This window comes from Microcebus murinus, chromosome 1 (assembly GCF_040939455.1).
Source record: "Microcebus murinus isolate Inina chromosome 1, M.murinus_Inina_mat1.0, whole genome shotgun sequence".
NCBI lineage: Eukaryota > Metazoa > Chordata > Mammalia > Primates > Cheirogaleidae > Microcebus > Microcebus murinus.
Genome location: NC_134104.1, coordinates 143,962,526 through 143,981,360, shown reverse-complemented (window position 1 = coordinate 143,981,360; position 18,835 = coordinate 143,962,526). Strand labels below are relative to the sequence as shown.

The 18,835-nt window shown below is 38.3% G+C and overlaps 2 protein-coding genes across 2 annotated transcripts in view; one reads left to right on the top strand and one right to left on the bottom strand.

The window, feature by feature from the left end:
* MLH1 (mutL homolog 1) overlaps positions 1–11,843 on the bottom strand; it is a 67,138-nt gene extending 55,295 nt beyond the window's left edge. Inside the window, exons 1-6 of the mRNA XM_012745380.2 lie at positions 11,501–11,843; positions 9,249–9,339; positions 6,609–6,707; positions 3,945–4,018; positions 2,284–2,356; positions 1,042–1,133 (exon numbers count right to left, since the gene is read on the bottom strand). Coding sequence (XP_012600834.1) covers positions 1,042–1,133; positions 2,284–2,356; positions 3,945–4,018; positions 6,609–6,707; positions 9,249–9,339; positions 11,501–11,616 — 545 coding nt within the window. The 5' untranslated portion in view covers positions 11,617–11,843. The remainder of the gene's footprint in view (positions 1–1,041; positions 1,134–2,283; positions 2,357–3,944; positions 4,019–6,608; positions 6,708–9,248; positions 9,340–11,500) is intronic.
* Positions 11,844–11,935: 92 nt separating this feature from the next.
* EPM2AIP1 (EPM2A interacting protein 1) lies at positions 11,936–17,295 on the top strand. Its single transcript, XM_012745390.2, has one exon. The coding sequence runs from the start codon at positions 12,064–12,066 to the stop codon at positions 13,873–13,875; it is 1,812 nt and encodes a 603-aa protein (XP_012600844.1). The 5' UTR covers positions 11,936–12,063; the 3' UTR covers positions 13,876–17,295.
* Positions 17,296–18,835: the final 1,540 nt, after the last annotated feature.

The following is an 18,835-nucleotide window of genomic DNA, read 5'->3' as shown; positions in this document are numbered from 1 at the left end:
CCACACACTTCTATTCTCTGTCAGAGCCCTTAATACACCCCACTCTTCACTGGCTTCTTTCTGTCCCTTCTTTCTTGTTTGGCCATTATTCACTACTCCTCCCTCCATGGCCGCATGAACCGAAGGACTATATCTACCAAATTGAATTTATTAAGTAACAATAACTCACTTTACCATACCTAGAGCCAAAATAGAATGCCTTTATTTTCAGTAAATGAATATTCTGACACTGATTCATACAATTTCAGGAAAAAGCAAAAAACTTGATGTATGAGCCTTTGCCATTTTATTATGGGCAAATGTTTGATTCATTTCAGATTTTTTAGAAATAATGAAAAATAATTAACACACCCCTATTCAATACATTCAAGGATATGTGGGTTTAGACAGCCTATGCTAGAGCCATTTGTACCAGCAGATTAAGGTATTGTTTTCACCTGCCCTAAACCCCCTTTCCTCCTTCTAGAAACAGCTTCTAATCTTCCTTTGGAAAACTACCTCTGTTATCCCATTCCACTTGATGCACCCTTAGTCAGATTGTCAATCAAAAAACCTACTCCCCATAGATGTGAGTAATGATGGTGTGACCCAGGCTATGCCAATCAAAATACTCTCCCGGCAAAAAGACTCTAAAGCAATGTCAGGAAAAGAATGAAAACAATTGGAGCAGGGTCATGACATTAAGTCCTGGAAGGCACTCTGATTCTTGCCCTCTCCAAGGAGCTGCTATCCATACTTTTTTCCACTTGGTAAGTAACTCCTAGCCTTCTAACACATTTCTTTTCTGCTCAAGTTAACTAGAGTCAGTTTGTTTTGCTTGCCACCAAAGAACCTCATAATATAAAGAAAGACCAACTGCTCTTTTCTGGAGAGATGAGAGAAAGCCCAGAATTGGTGACTAAACCTTGACCAGAAATAATTTGTAAGCTAGTCTTGCTGTTTGTCACCAATCTTAGCAATTGTTCTCAATTTATAAGTGCTGGGACACATTCCTTTGGTGACAGATCTCAGAGACCCACCTCCCAGATTCTGGACTGTTACCTGCCAACAACTTCCAAAATTTTCCCATACTCTTCACTTGGATGTTTTAAAGCTTTCCTCCTCGTGGATATGTTGTAAAAAAGGTCCTCCACCTGAACAGAAGATTGATTTTTCTAATAAATTCATAGAAGCACATGGAAATGAAAACCCAAGTTGTCTAGCTATAAATCTGGGTCTTAAGGTAGTGAATCCAATTATATTTACCAATAGCACAGTTCTAATCCCTGACTGGGGGAGGGAGTAAGGGATAAGACAGAATTAACAAAGGAATTAAAGAACATTTTTCCTGCCTCGTACATGCATTCATTGATTTCTCAAGTATGTACTGGGGGCTCTCTCTATGCCAGGCTCTTTGCTTTGTGCTGAAAATATGAAGACAAATAAAGCATGATCTTGCTCAAGAAAGCATATGAATTAGTAGGGCACACATGAAAATTTACAAACAATTATAATAGCACATGGCATCCAAAAATATTTTTCAAACAAAGAATAATCATAAAACTTCTGAAATCATTTGGAGTTCTTGAAAATCATACTGTGGTAACCCTGGTACAGGATATCTCTGAACATGCACTGTGAAGCCCACATTCTTTTCTGTCTCCTGCCTGTCTCCTCATGCCTGGGAGTTAGGCAGGTTAAAGTGGCCTTCAGGGAGATGTGCTCTAGCTGGGACTAAGAAGGTGGAGGGGCAGGATGCATAGTATTACAGTGGGGTGCTTTGTGGAATCACAGAATGGAAAGAGACCAACTGAGGCACCATAGACATAGGCAGCATGGTGGACTTCCTCCTGCCTAAAAATATAGTCATGTCTCACCAAACACCCTTTAAGGCAAGAGGGCAAGTATTCTTTGTTCCATTTGACAGACAAGAAAACTAAGGGTAAGGAATGTTAAGTAATTTGCCTCTGGACACACAACCATTGAGTGAAATGGCTGGGGCTCTAACCTACATCTTCTAAAACCAAGCTTAATCTTCTTTCGTTGCCAATTACTCTGCCACTGATTTCTGCCATACTGATAAAGAATCTCCCAGCCCCTTCAAAACAACAAGGGGGAGCATGTTGCCATGCCACAAAAGCCGATAATCATTTCTCTTGCTTAGAGGGTGATATCTTGGGGCTTCTATTAGCTATAAAAATTCATCTTATTATTACTCTGAAAACTCAGACAATTTTATGTTTTATTTCAATATTTATACAAAGCTCTTTTTCAGTAATTTACTTTCCCATCTACCATTCTTACCGTGATCTGGGTCCCCTGATTGCCTGCACATGGTTTAGGAGGAGCTTTTAGTTTTCCATCTGAATAACTTGCTCTAATGAGAAAATATATGAAATTATCAATATCCAATAGATAAATACTTATCCAAGGGGAAAAAAGAATATCATACTAACATCAGACTAAAACACAGCCATTTTATATGTTGTCATAATTACTTATCATTTTCCTGTTTATTTTTCTACTACTTCTATAATCATTCCAGTTAGATTAAGAAAATCTGTTCATCTAGCAAAATTTGCTTTCTAGTTGTTGAGTTCTCAGCTACCAAACAATAGTTTTGCCATTGCTTAAGATAATGATGCAATTTTTCAGTAATTTTGCAATCATTTATTTTGCTGAGCTACCACATGTCAGGCCTAAGGAGGTCTTGGTAATAAAGAAAGGTCTTGGAAAGCTCTTTTCTAGCAAGGGAATAGATTTTTACCTAAGTGTAGAACAATGTGCTAAGTGATCTAGAGAAGGAACCATTCAGCCTGGCATGGGAGCAAGAGTGGGTAAAAGCATCCCAGAAGAGATGACAATTCATCTGGCCTTCAGGGAAAAATAGCTTCAGGTGGAGATGGCAAGAAAGACCACCCAGGAAGGGAAAAATATAAACAAAAGCATAGACATTACAATATATGGTAGCTGGGAATGCATGGAGAGAAGAGGCTGGAAAGGAAGACTGAGAACACTAGAAGGTGCTGGTTGCCACAGAAAGGGAACCACTAGAGGACCCAGGTAGGAGCAAACACAACCCCATAGATCAAGAAATGGGACTTGTGTCCTAGGCTACCTAGGGGGACATTAACTCACAATTATTTCCCCAGTTTGTGAGAGAGGATTCTAATCATATCAGCCCACCTAGACCATAGGGCAATTACAGTCCATACAGAGTCAGACTCCCTTAGCAGTAGGGTTATATACTCTGAAATCTCCACCTTCCATTACTTGACACAGTTATCTGTTAAAGAAGACTGAGAAACAAGCAGGACTGTGCTTTGTTGAAGCTATTTTCCCTTTTAATTTACAATCTGTATAATTAAAACAAAATTCTCTTTTTTGGCATGAATTAGGTACTTCTACCAGTTTTCAACTAATGAATGGCCAGTGCTCACAACAACAAAGGTATGAGTTTCATTCTTTGAATCCTGTTTTTGTTCTGTTCCAAGGCCATCCTTCAGCCTCTGAAAACTGTGCCAGCACAACAGCCAGGCAGCAGTGACTCACAGGAAAGCAAGCCATCATAGGTGACAGGGAGCTGATGGCTCAGGAGTCAGCTAAGGAAATGTGAGCCTTCAGCATCCCAGTTATGACCTGGTAATCAGCCCAAAGCAATATCCTACTGAAAACCAGAAACAACATCACAGCTATCATTTACTTAGAATACCTATGTGCAACAGACACTTTGCTAGGTAACTGTAGTATGTTACATCTTATCTTTTAAGAATCCATGAAGTAAGACTATCACATAATAATCATCCCTGTGGATTATCAATTTATTCATAAGGAGGAAAGAAAATTTATGCAAAATCTCAGCCAAAAAAAGATAACACTGGTGTTTAGATAGGATGACTCTGAGATCCAGGCAAAAAGTACATTTCAGGATGAATACATAGGAGTAAAAGAAGTCAGCACTCTACCTGTATGCGCACTTTCCATCAGCTGTTTTGGTTGTAATAGTAACATGAGCCACATGGCTTATGCTAGCCAAAGCCTAAAGAAGAAAAGGAAATGGAGTGAAAGAAAAACTCATTGCTAGGTCACCCACTGTCACCTCATCAAAGGGAAAGGTTATCTAAACTACCTGTTTTATTTTGTATTAACATGTGGCAACAATCAGCACTTTGCTCATTCCTTTTGATCACATGTTAAAAATAAAGGATATCAAACTGAATCTGTATCACAATTACTAGAATTAGGGAAAAATATATATAAAAAAGTCTAAAAGGAAACAGACTAAACATTAATGTGTTAATAGCAATTGTGCTAATGTGGTAGAATAATAGGCATGTTTAATAATATTCTCAATGATGTGTCTTTCAATAATTTAAAAACTTGTTTTCAGAAATTGACAATAGAATCATTTAAAATAGTGTTGTATATTATTACTCAAAACTGTTTTATATAAGCAATTATAAGTTTAGAAATGTAAATTTAAAAATATGCAATTAAGATAAAACAAATTTTAAAAACCCATGACTAGTTTTTCTCTCTTATAAATCATGGTGGTTTCTTGGCCCCTTGGGATCTGTATCTCTTTTCATAAGAAGGACCTCACAGTATGTAACAATGCAACCCAGGAACTGTGATATGATGGTGTCTATCTGAGAGTATTTCAGTAAACAGTGAATTCAGCCACAGCAGGTTCATTTCATTAAAGGAAACATGGCTCAGGCTTAGAGATGACCAGGTCCTAGCTGGATTTCCCTAGTTTATGTAATAGAGCTAATTTTCATTATTTAAAAATGTACATGATTTGAGGCCTGTGTAAGGAAGGACATTAAAAATGCACAGTAGAACAATACAGTATCACACCAGGAAGAAATAGTGGCACTACACATAGCACAGCACACAGTCCTGCTGCTTCAGGGACCTTTTCATCAGCAGTAGAGCAAGTGGACAGCAGCAGACTGTGAGTTAAACTGTCCAAGTTCTATTCCCCACTCTGCCACTTTCTAGCTTTGTGCCTGGCCATGTTTCTTAATCTCTGTGTCAGATTCCTCATGTAAAACAGGGTAAGAAATGAACCTACTCTGCAGGGTTATTGTCAGGAGTAGGAGTTAATATATACAAAGTAATGAGGACCATGCACAAAGAAATCCCTCAATAAATCTTCCCTGTGTAATTACAGTGAAATAATAACCTCAAAGATATCCTACAGCTGGGCTAAGACTCCAGGGGCTTAGAAACTGACCCAGGGAATTGCAAAGACAGAATGAAACTGCGTTCCTAGAGCTTGACCTGAGGCATACTTAAAATCAGGTGCGGCCTCAGGGTGAACCATCTCTTGGAAATTGCCTCTACCTGGAACAATCTGAGGGTTACTGTGAGAAGGAAGGTACTTGAGACCACCCAGGTTTGATCTAATTGATCCAAATTAGAGTATTGGGTCACAGCTGCCTTTTATTTTCTAAAAATTAAAGTAATACACGTACATGATAAAAAAAAAATTAAAAAACTACAGAAAGGCCCCAAATGAAAAGTAATAGGCTCTTTTCCTCTCTCCCATCTTCACTTTCATTCCCCCAAAATAACTACTCCAAATAGTTTCTCTGGTCTGCTAGAGCTTCCAGAAAGGAACACAGCCCTGCCAAAACCTTGATTTTTAGTCCAGTGAGACCCAAATCTTCTGAACTCCAGAACTGTAAGATAGTAAATTTGTGTTGTTTTACACTATTAAGTTTGTAGCAATTTTTTTGGCAGCAATAGGAAACTAATACAAATAGTTTTTAAAATATGCATTTTTTTACCTAAGAATATTATTGCTATAAATGTATACTAAGGAAATATTAATAAACAAAACATAGATGTGTGTATAAGAATATTCATCAGAGCCTTAAACAGGAAAAAATGGCACAGTGCATAAATGTTCAACAGGAAACCATTTAAACAAAGTACATACATATAATAGAATACTATGTAGCCATGAAAAACTCCTTAGGCCTATATTAGGTGAAAAGATATCCATAAGGAATCAAGTCATAAAGTACAAGATCCTATTTTAGGCTTTAAAATATTTGTATCTATTTCTATATCATATATTCCTATGATACATCACATAATTTCATCCACAAACATTTCAGTATGTACCTTAAAAGATAAACACTCAAAAAAACCCCCATGATAAAATAAAAATACCAAGAAAATTAATAATCTCTTCTTACTACCATCACATAGTCAATCAAGATTTAGGTAAGATCTACACATTAGGCCTCATTCTTATCAAGTCTTTTGTCATGTGGTATTATTTACCATGCTTCCCTGTCCCCTATTTTCCATATGTTGGTACTTAGATCTAAGTACCGATCAGATTCACATTTGCTTTTTGAGAAGAAAACTTCAGAGGTAGTGTTGGACACTTCCATCAAGAGACACATAATATCCGAGGTCTACTATAAAACAGTTTATTTATGAACAATTCTGAGTCTTGGAAAGTTAAAGTTAATTAAGCTTGTTCAGATTTGCATTTATACAACAAGTAAAAAGTACCAAATCTTATTTACCTCTGTTGAGAAAGATATACTGACAAACGGCAGTCTCATCACAAGACAATATTTCACATATTTGTTTTATTCTTAGCTTACCTCACCCCGAAAGCCATAGGTGGAAATACTGGATAAATCCTCAAAGGAATGCAGTTTGCTTGTAGTGAACCTCTCACATACAATATCCAGATCTTCTTTCTATTAGATACAAAAAAATGAGTAAATAATCATGTTACTCATTTTTCCAAATCTTTTTGAATTTTTTAAATGAGCAGTAACTTCCTCACTTGGCATTCAGAATACCACATTAACCCCTCATCATCCTTTCTTATTAGGTTGTTCCTTCTTAGTGTCATTTGCTGTCCCCACCTCATGTCCCTACCACCTGACACTGGAGTCACCCAGGACTCCATCATTGGACCTCTTCTCCATCTACACTCACTCTCTTGATGATCTCATTCAGTCTCATGGCTTTTCTTTTTTTAATACAAAACGTGTTTATTCAAAATCTACAGATAATTTTTTAAATTGTAGTAAAAAATATATAACAAACTTTCCCATCTTAACCATTTTTAAGTGTACAGTTCTATGGCATTAAGTACATTCACACTGCTATGAAACCATCACCACCATCTCCAGAACTTTTTCATCTTCTCCCCAAAACTGAAACTCTTTACCCATTAAAGAATGACTTCCATTCTCCTCCCTCCTCCCAGGCCTTGGCAACCACCATTTTACTTTCTGTTTCCGTGAATTTGACTACTCTAGGAACCTCATATAAGAGGAATCATACAATATTTGTCCTTTTATGACTGACTTATTTCACTTAACATAATGTCTTCAAGGTTCATTTACATTGTAGAATATGTCAAATTTTCATTCCTACTTAAGGCTAAGTATTTTTCATTTTGTTTATCCATTCATCTGTTGAAGGACACTTGGGATGCTTTCACCATTCAGCTATTGTAAATAATGCTACTAAGAATGTAAATGTACAAAAATCTGTTTGAGTCCCTAGTTTTACTTCTTTTGGGTATATATCCAGAAGTGGAATTGGTGGACCATATGATAATTGTGTTTAATTTTTTGAGGAATCACCACACCATTTTCCACAGTAGCTATACTATTTTACATGCACACGAATTCCAATTTCTCTACATTCTCATCAACATATTATTTTTTTTAATAATAGTCATCCTAAAGGATATGAATTGGTATCTCTTTGTGGTTTCTATTTGATTTACCCAGTGACTACTCAATACTCAATATTACTCAAAATACTCAATATTACCCAGGAAATATTGAATATTTCCTCATGTGAATGTCATGGTTTTCAATACCATCATAATAGAAACCTCTCCCCTGTACTCCAGACTCACACACATATTCAACTAACAGGGAAATTAAACTTAATATGCCCCCAAATCAATTTCTGATCTTCCCCCAACCTCTTTCTCCATAGTCATTCCTACCTTGGTAAATGGCAACTCTTTTTTCCATTTACCATACGCAAAAACCTTAAAGTCATTCTTGACTCCTCTTTCTCTCACACTCTATGTCAGCAAATTCTGAGAGCTTTGCCTTCATAAGTAACCCAGAATCTCACTGTTTCTTACATCTCCACTGTGACCAAACTGGTCCACTGTCACCACCCCACTCCTGGATTGCTGCTAAGAGTCTCCTCAACATTTCTGCCCTGTTCTTCTGCAGTCTATTTTAGTAGACATAGTAGACAAAGGATTTTTAAAAAAATAAAACTCAACCACACCATGTAATTCTCTTTGCTTAAAACTCTCTAATAATATCCTACCACATTCATAATAAAAGCTGAAAAGATTTTACCATGGACCACAAGGTACATGTTCTTTCTTAGACCATATCTGTTACTCTTCCCTCCTTACTCTCTAGGCACACTGGCCTCCTTGCTGGTCATGTCAGCATACTTCCATCTGGAAGCTGGTCCTGTCCATCACCAGATGAATGGATAAACAAAATTAAATGATAGCCAGCCTTAAGTAGGAATGAAAACTTGACACATTCTACAACATGGATGAACCTTGAAGACATTATGTTAAGTGAAATAAGTCAGTCATAAAAGCACAAACATTGTATGATTCCTCTTATATGAGGTTCCTAGAGTAGTCAAATTCATGGAGACAGAAAGTAGAATGGTGGTTGCCAGGGCCTGGGAGGAGGGAGGAGAATGGAAGTCATTCTTTAATGGGTAAAGATGTCAGGCATACCATTTCATAGTCTTTGCATTTATTGTTCTCTCTGCCCAGAACACTTATCCTTTAAACAGCCTCATTGCTTGCTCCTTGACCTCCATTAGATCTCTCCTCAAATATCACATCCACACTGACGCCTTCCTGAATGATTCAATTGAAATTGTGTCCCTCCCCACTCTCCCACTCCTAACTTCCTCCCTGCTTTCGTTTTCTCCACAGCACTTAATGCTGTTTGACATACTATTTATTGTACTTATTTATTGGTTGTCTCCCATCACTATAATGTAAGCACCACAAGAGAGAGGATTTTTTGTCTATTTTATTCATTGCTATATCCCCTAAACAGTGCCCAGTAAAGAATAGATGCTCAATAAATATTTACTGTCGGTGTTGAATCTTTCAGTCAAAAAACCTCATCTGCAAAAGCCTAGAGTTTTCAGAACAGGGAAAAGTCCTGTCTACAGAGGTACCACACAAAGCACACACCTGCTCCTCTGCGGTTTTTACTTACCCTGATCCCAGTGCCATTATCTTGGATCTGAATCAACTTCAGGCCTCCCTCTTTAACAACTACTTGAATACTTGTGGATTTTGCATCTAAACTGGCAAATCAAACAGAGAAAATAATTTATCAGTCTGCAACTACTCTCTAATGCACATATTTAATATAAGCAATAATAACAAACTCTAAATATAAGAGTGCTTCATTAATGTGTTTTTCACTTGTCTTATAGGCTCAGTGACTACACTGTATGAGTTTACATATTGTGTGAAGGAGAGGGAAGAGAGGAACAGAAAAACTATCACTCTCAATAGGACACTCAGCATTATTCCTGTTCCTCTAGGAAAGATAGTAAGTAAAGTTAAAAGTAGGATTCTTTTGGCATATGCCTTTCTTACCTGCTTCTCTGTTGCTTCAACTTTATTCAGCCTCAGCTTCCTAAGTGATTCTATTAAAATGTCATTAAAAAAATAAAAATTCTAAGATCTTTTTCTCTATTATACCCTTTTAAGGAAATATATTTATGAGGGAGGAAAGAAAAAAATGGCAATGCAGAAAGTTCTTTAAGAAACCAATAAATCTTGTGTACTTTCAAAGGGTAACCTACAAGCATACAGCACCTGCTAGGGAAACAAATTCTCTAGTAGGGGCTACATGAGAAAGAGCAGTCATCAACTTCCTACACAGATAATTCTTTATTCAGAAATAAGACAATAAATTACTTAAATATTAAAGACCTTTCTCAGGAGCCCCTGTATTGAACCTTGTATTAGCCATTTTGACTTATATATTAAAAAGAGCATAACTGGACTCAATACAAAAGCTAAGTCACTGAGCTAGCATATTTAGCTTTACAGTACTCTGGCACAGGACAATAATTGGCCCAAGTTATTCTTTCAGTTCATTCGAACGTAGTAACACAGCAGAAACAAAAGCCAGTCTACTATTACTGCTACTACCACTCTAAGTAAAAAGGAGAAAATGTCCCTACATTCCCTGCTTCTTTTGTCTATCTTCTCTTCCTTTTCCCTAATGGTCCTTTCTGCCCCTGTTCTTTCAGTCCCATTGCCCTAAATAGTTTATGTGTTCACAATAGATCTATTTACAAACCTACCATTCTTCACTGTAGCATTTTTTTTCTATAATATTCTAAATTCACTAACATCAAGTGAATTTAACACAAAGAATCTAACGTAACATTTAGGTACATATGGGCATCTGTAGTTTTTTTTCAAGTTTACAGTCCACACCCATTTTCTTTCCACATGTATTTAACCTCTTCCGTCCACAATATCTGTGACAGTACTAAGCTTCAGAATCCATGGATGACCCATAAAATCAGGTATCTTCGCAATGTCCCCCCGCCAAAAATAAAGAGCAGCAAAACACTAAGTAAAGTCAGTAATTTAACAACAGAAAATATTTAACAATTTAACAGCAGAGGAAATACAAGTTAAGTCCAAAGGCCATCAGCCTGTCCTAAAACTCTGACGACTTAAAATGAATTGTGCCCATGCAAGAGTACGAATGGTTTCTGGAATAAGCAAGAAACTGATAACACAGAAGATTTTTTTCCCTTCATCATAAACCTTTATGCATCTTTATTTTTGCATCTTCTGCATATATAATTTTAAATCAAGTAACTTCCTTAGTTAACAGTACCATTAAAAACAATACTGGCCGGGCGCGGTGGCTCACGCCTGTAATCCTAGCACTCTGGGAGGCCGAGGCGGGCGGATTGCTCAAGGTCAGGAGTTCAAAACCAGCCTGAGCGAGACCCCGTCTCTACCATAAAAATAGAAAGAAATTAATTGGCCAACTAATATATATAATATAAAAATCAGCCGGGCATGGTGGCGCATGCCTGTAGTCCCAGCTACTTGGGAGGCTGAGGCAGGAGGATCGCTTGAGCCCAGGAGTTTGAGGTTGCTGTGAGCTAGGCTGACGCCACAGCACTCACTCTAGCCTAGGCAAGAAAGCGAGACTCTGTCTCAAAAAAAAAAAAAAAAAACAATACTAAATATACCGCTCTACTTGAGCCACAAACAACCCCAGAAAGTCTCGCGAGAGCCGTCAAGAAGCACGCAGTACGCGGGAAGACAGAAAGCCAAACTGGCGCGAACCCCAAAACCCCGCGGCCCCGGTGGTTATGGGCATGCGCTTTATACGCCTCCGCCCAGAGGAGGGAGGCGTGCCCACGGCAGTCACAGGCGCTGCCCGTTAAAGCGTAATCTTTAAGGGAGCCCGGCTCGACTCCGTACCAGTTTTCAATCATCTCTTTGATGGCATTAGCGGGCCGCTGGATAACTTCCCCCGCCGCAATACGGTTCACCACTGTCTCGTCTAGCCGCCGGATAACCCCCGCCACGAGCGACATTTTGGCGCCAGAAGAGCCCAGGTCACGTCCAGAAGCTTACCGGAAGTGCCTTCAACCAATCACTTCAGTGCCTCGCACTCACGTCATTCCTTCAACTCTGGCTTTTACCGTCCTGCCCCACTCTTCAGTGGCAACTGTTGATTGGGCAACTTGAATGCCAGTCAAGTTTCTCAACTCCGTGGGTTTCTGGGTCTCTTCGTCCCTCCCTAAAGCGCCCGCTTCCATGCGCTTGCGCATTAGAGATCGCTGTCTGCTCTTCCTATTGGTTCGTTCGTAGGAGCTAGGGGGGAATACGAAATATCCATCCAATAGGAGCAGAGATGCCGTGCCAGGGGTTGGTGTCCGTCTGCTGAGGTGATCTGGCGCAGAGCTGAGGGGGTGTTTGCCTCTGCGCTGGCTCCTCCTTTCTCCTTGCGGCCTGAGGCTGGCCCTGCTCTTGCGGCCCAAATGTGGATGACGCCCAAAAGGAGCAAGATGGAAGTCGACGAGTCTGGAGTTTTCCGGCCCGAGTGGACCGAGCGTTACTTGATGGAGAAGCCTGCGGAGGGCGACGGGGCCCTGTGCCTGGTCTGTCGCCGCCTCATCGTAGCTACCCGCGAACGCGACGTCAGGCGCCACTACGAGGCTGAGCACGAATACTATGAGCGGTATGTGGCGGAGGGCGAGCGCGCGGCCCTGGTGGAACGTCTGCGTCAGGGCGACGTGCCGGTGCCCTCTCTCAGTCCTGAGGAGAGGGCTGCCCGTGCAGGCCTCGGGATCTGCCGCCTCTTGGCCTTGAAGGGTTGCGGCTGGGGTGAGGGGAACTTTGTATACCAGTGCATGGAGACACTGCTAAGAGAGGTACTGCCTGAGCACGTAGGCCTCCTGCAAGGCATTGATTTGTCTCCAGCGGTCACGAGACAGAGGATCCTGAGCATTGACAGGAATCTACGCAATCAGCTTTTTACCCGAGCCAGGGACTTTAAAGCCTATTCTCTTGCCTTGGACGACCAGGCTTTTGTGGCGTATGAGAACTACCTCCTGGTCTTTATCCGCGGTGTGAGCCCTGAGTTGGAGGTGCAAGAAGATCTTCTGACCATGATCAACCTGACTCATCACTTCAGTGTCGGTGCGCTCATGTCGGCAATCTTAGACGCCCTGCAAACAGCAGGGCTTAGCTTGCAGCGAATGGTTGGACTAACCACGACCCACACTTTGAGGATGATTGGTGAGAACTCAGGACTGGTCTCATACATGAGAGAAAAGGCTGTAAGCCCCAACTGTTGGAATGTTATTCATTATTCAGGATTTCTTCATTTGGAACTTTTGAGCTCCTACGATGTAGATGTTAATCAGATCATAAATACCATATCCGAATGGATAGTTTTGATTAAGACCAGAGGAGCTAGGCGACCCGAATTTCAGGCTTTACTAGCTGAGTCTGAATCAGAGCATAGCGACAGGATTAATGGACGATGTCTGAACAATTGGCTTAGAAGAGGGAGAACTTTAAAAAGAATATTTTCTCTAAGAAAAAAATTGGAAGCATTCTTGGTTTCAGTAGGGGCAACAACAGTCCACTTCTCAGACAGGCAGTGGCTTTGTGACTTTGGCTTCTTGGTGGATATTATGGAACACCTTCAAGGGCTCAGCAAACAACTGCAAGTTAGTAAAGTCTTTGCTGCTGCTGCCTTTGACCATATTTGTACCTTTGAAATTAAGCTGAATTCTTTTCAGAGACAAATAGAGGAAAAAAATCTAGCAGACTTTCCTGCCCTCGGAGAAGTTGTTGATGAGCTTAAACAGCAAAATAAGGAAGATGAACAAATATTTGATCCTGATAGGTATCAAATGGTGATTTGTCGTCTACAAAAAGAATTTGAGAGACATTTTAAGGACCTCAGGTTCATTAGAAAGGACTTAGAACTTTTTGCAAATCCATTTAACTTTAAACCTGAATATGCACCAATTTCAGTAAGGGTGGAGCTAACAAAACTTCAGGCAAACACTAATCTTTGGAATGAATACAGAGTCAAAGACTTAGGGCAGTTCTATGCTGGACTGTCGGCCGAATCTTACCCAATTATCAAAGGGGTTGCCTGTAAGGTGGCATCCTTGTTTGATAGCAACCAAATCTGTGAAAAGGCTTTTTCGTATTTGACTCGAAACCAACACACGTTGAGCCAGCCATGGACAGATGAGCATCTTCAAGCCCTGTTTCGGATTGCCACAACTGAAATGGAGCCTGGTTGGGATGATCTTATGAGAGAAAGAAATTAATCTAATCCATAAGCCTTTGTAGTACAACATTGAAAAACTCAAGAATTCAGTTCTAAAAGCAAAAATTGGTTTGATTTTTTTCAAGTTTACTAATCTGAATTGTGAGAAAGCAAGTTTATTACCAGCTGTCCAAACTGATCACAATTCAAATCATTCTGACAGTTGCCTTTTTTTTTTTTTCATCTCAAATGGCAGCATGGGACTGAAACATGAGACTGCCACCTTTTAAACTTAGTTTAATGACAAAGTCATTGTGTTTTACTTTTACGATATAATTGATTTTAAAGAGGTTTTAGTATTGGTAATGTGAGTTGAATTTGCAGTCTGTTTTTAAGGTGTTATGAAGATAATATGCCAAATATTTTAGCTCTTATTTTAGTGAAGTGTTAAAATTCTGACACATATAGTCTTAAATTATCAGCTCAAGTGTGTTTGAACCAGTTTGCAGAAACTCACATAGCAAGTTCATAAATTTCCAGAAAGGAAGAACATAACATATAGTGAAGGTATTTTGTCTTAACTATCAAAATGTTTAAGACTATTTTTTTTAAACATATTTCTGAGTTTGAAGTAAATATTGACAGATTTCCTCCCTCACCACCCCTTCACCCACCCTAATGGTAGTGATATTGCTAATAGAGGAAGTACTCAAATAAAATTTTAGTCACAGGAGCAAGAATCCTTTTTAAGCTGCTGATTTAGGAGACTTCCTATAATTTGGAGATAAGACTAACCAATTTGGGGAGATTTCCCCTTAATTTTTTTTTACAACTAGGAGCTGTTTTATCAGCTTGCCTAATAAAGGACTATGGTAAGTAGAGAATCTTAATGGTTGCTAGTTAGTAATTCTTTTTTCCTACTCTAGACAAGTTTGGTCCTGTTAAAAATAGGCAAGAAAAAGATTTTTGTACTCCACAATTGGAAGTGGGAGATATGTTAGCTTTTTTGGCCTATCTGCATGGGTGTTACTGCTTTATTAAAAAAAATCTTGCTTAAAGGAAATACTTTATTTTAAAAGTGTTATCAGATTTTGTTAGATGTTCAAAATTGATTTAATCTAGAATTTATAACTGTCCCATTTATTCTGCATTTAAGTGCACAAGTAGAAATATTTAAGAAGCAGCCTTATTCATAGATTGTAGTAATTCCATATCTAGTAGCTTTGTGCCAAAACAGTAATTTTCAAATTTATGTTAACCATGAAAAGGCAATTGTACAGTAAAGTCAGATATGTAAAACTAATTATAAACAACTCAACTTGTATTTATAGATCATCTCAAGTACATTTTGAAACTCTTGTGCTAAATAAAATCCTGTCTTAACTATTGCGATGCATTATTCTATGGTCACTAATCAGCAGATTCAAGGAACTAGAATACAACCAAGAATTTACAAGGAACTGGTGCCTGGGCAATCAAAATAGATGCCATAAGAGCCTAAGAACCAAAGTTCTGTCAGTGGTTTTCAACCAGGGGCAGTAACTCCTCCTTTCAGAGAGGATGCTGAGAAATGTATAGGGGCACTTTTTTGGTTGTCACATTTACTAGAGTCTTCTGCAGGCATTTAAATCTGAAGACCCCTACTTCCTGCAGTGCATAAGACAGGCTGGCACAATGAAGAATTACCGCTCCCAAAATGTAGATTATTTAATTTTGAGGGACAGGGCAAATTACCGGTAGAAGCAAAATTAGAAGGGCACCTTGGGCACACTGACAGGGTATTTGACAGGGGAAACTAACTCCAACATACCAAGTTAGGTTGGTAAGGTGCGATAAAGGCATTGATAAGTTCCAGTAGCTCACAATCGCACTTAAAACTCAGTAATTAATTTTGAATCAGATTAAAGGGCTCTATCCTGTTACACATAATTAGGGCAGAAAAACAAGTGTTGTATATTGACAAGATACTTGTCAAGAATAGTGAAGGTGAGATTTTGGTTAATAGTATAAACTTAAATATCTGGAAAAATAACACAGTAGATAACAAAAATAAAAAGCAACCCAAAATCTACTGGCAATTTTCCAGTAGTTTTGAATATTCTCCTTCCTGGCAGATGCTTTATTACTTGAGAGAAAGATCGGGAGACCTAACAGGCACTTCTACCTTCTAACCCTGGTTCCTCAGATATTGAAATCTTGTACATTTTGTGAAGTTGCAGTATGTTTTGCTTAAGGTGATAATAAAATTAGTTTGCATCATATAGTCACTGATTAGGGGGAAGATATAAGCCAACTATTTTAAATTGACCCTCAACTATAGAGAATTTGCTATAACTAGTCTTGTTTGTGTAAAAAGAAAATGTATATTTTATTGTTTTCTGTATTAAGTAATTCTGTAACTGCATGGCAGTCTTTCATTTTTTATAAATATTATAGTTGTTACTGGTCCTGTTGTATCAGTGAATATAGTTAAAATAAGCATCGTTTTTTAAAACTCTGTGTCCTTACCAGTTACTGCCCTATATCTCATTCCTACTAGTTTTCTTGAAAGATTTGTGTTCCCATTCTCCCATATTGCCAAGCTTGCTAAGTCTTTGTCAATATTCTTACCTTTTTAAATATTTGAGATTACTTTAATTTTGAGGAGATACCACCTCCAGGTATGCTTCCTCAGTCTTTTTTTCAGGCACCTCTTTCCTTAAATAATCTGTTCTTAGGATTTTTAAAAAAATTTGTTTTAGGCTTTGTTAGTCTATATCATCTCCCTAGCTGATCTCATCTTCCATGGCTTCAGTTACCACCTGTATGCAAATGACTTTCAAATTCGTCTCCTTTCTAGACCTTTTCTAATTTATATATCTACTTGCTAACATAAATACACTTTGCTGTCTCACAGGTACTACATGTCGTTGATCTTGCCTCCAACACTGCTCCTCCTCTAATGTTCCCTCTTCTAGTAAATGGCACTACCACTACCAACTGTTCATTTGCCCTTGCTCAAGCCAAAAACTGAGTTCATGACTTCCCAATTCTCCATTGCTAGTAGTATCCTAATCAGGCCATCAATTTAAATTATAGCAACAGCCTCCTCATTAGTCTCCCTTTCTCCGATTTTTATTCCTTCCCACACTGCAGCTGAATTGTTCCAAAAGACTTGTGTGATTATATCACTCTACTGCTTTCACCTTTGCTCTTAGGATACAATACAAATTTTTCTTTATCTTTTAGGTGTCTGTTTATATGCCATTTCATCTAGGAAGCTTTCATAGATGCCCTCTAGACTAGGTGCCCTTACTGTGCACTCTCTAAACACCCTGTTCTTCCCTATATACGTAGCACATTTTATTGTTGCTTACTGCTTATTGATCACTGCTAGACTGTAAGCTTTATAAGGGCAGGGACCATATAAGCCTTGTTCACTGTCTTCTCTCTAGTGCTTAGCACAATGCCTGGCATTTCAATAAATGTTTGGATAAATGAATATTTGTGTAGTGTTTTACAATCTTTGAAGCTCTTTCACAGTCTCATTTAACCTTTACAGTCATCCTGCCTTAGACAATTTAATTAGGTAATTTTTGTCCATGTAGTACAAATTAAGAAATGTAGCTAAGTTCTTTGTGACTAGGGACTTTATTGTTGTATTCCCAGAATTTAGTGCAGTACTTGGCTTGGCAAGTGTTTCAGATATTTATTATGTGAATATTATTATGGAAAGAAACTGAAATTGCAATTTTCCCTAGTAAACATAGTAAGTAATAAAGTCAGGATTTAAACCCAGTTGTACTCATGTAAGTCCACTATGTGGTATTAAGTTTGTGTATTCATGATACGGAGTCTTAATTTTTTTCCTGCCCTTTGTGAGCAAAAAGATTCTTTTTTTTTTTTAATTCCCAAAGGAACCTATATATAGAGGGAAAAGATTGGATGACTGTTTCGTGACCTAAAACAATATTTCATTAATTAAAAAGTTACATTCAGTATTGGGAAAAGATAGTGCTATTAAGAGTTAATAATCATTTTTCCTTTCATAGGCATCAACACTAGGAGAAAATGGCATCTATTTACTTGCTACTTTCCTTTACAGATGATTTTTGGTTCCTCTGCGATTTAAAAGTAAGTAAATCTAAAAAAAGAGAGATCAACTGAGCCCTTCTGGCCACAAGATGTTCACTTCATTTGCTTTCATACTTGCAGTATGTCCTCATCACCTCACCATGGGAGATGACCCAAAAGTGACATGTTAGTTAATTTGTACTTTTTAGATTTGCTATATTTCTTTGCCTTTGTGTTCCCATGCATCTCTGAACTTAATTTTGGGGTACCTGAGGCCTTTCAGGCTTAAGTGGGAGAACCATATCCTTAGTCACTTTTTCCTTAAGCTATTTTGTCCAATTAAGGGATTAATTAGTGTTGTGTAATCTTTGTTGGACTTTTAGTCTGAGGCACATTAACTCTTGCAGAATACTGAACAGTAGGGCTTTATGATCCTTGCTGCAAAACTGGGTTTTAACCAACCTTTGGGCTCAAAGACTTCTCATTTTTGTCTTAAATTTTGTTATCGAAAAGTTGCCTCATTCTACCCAGTAAGTATTTGAATTTGTGAATTCTTTCTTCCCTTTCACTTCTGCCTGCAAACTGACCAGTTATTTTCTGAATTTATCTCTTTTCTGTACATTTTGTCGAGTGCAGCCAACAACGACTATAAAATATTTTGTTTTTCTGCCTTTTTCTTTAGTAAAGGGTAGATTATCTGCCTTTCAGGTTATCTCAAGGAGTAATTTCACTTCTTCATAGTACAAATTGCCCCAATTCATTTCTTCCATCCTCCAATGGCAATTTTCTGAATGCCTGTCAACTAACAATTGGGCCAATGTTTAGTATTTTAGGGTGTTTTTTTTTAAATGGGGAACATTTTCAGTGTTAGGATGGACCATGGTGTCATTGGGTAACAACTGCAATATCTGATTGTCTCATACAACTTGTCTATTGCAGTTTGGCTAGGTCAGGGGTTGGTAAACTAT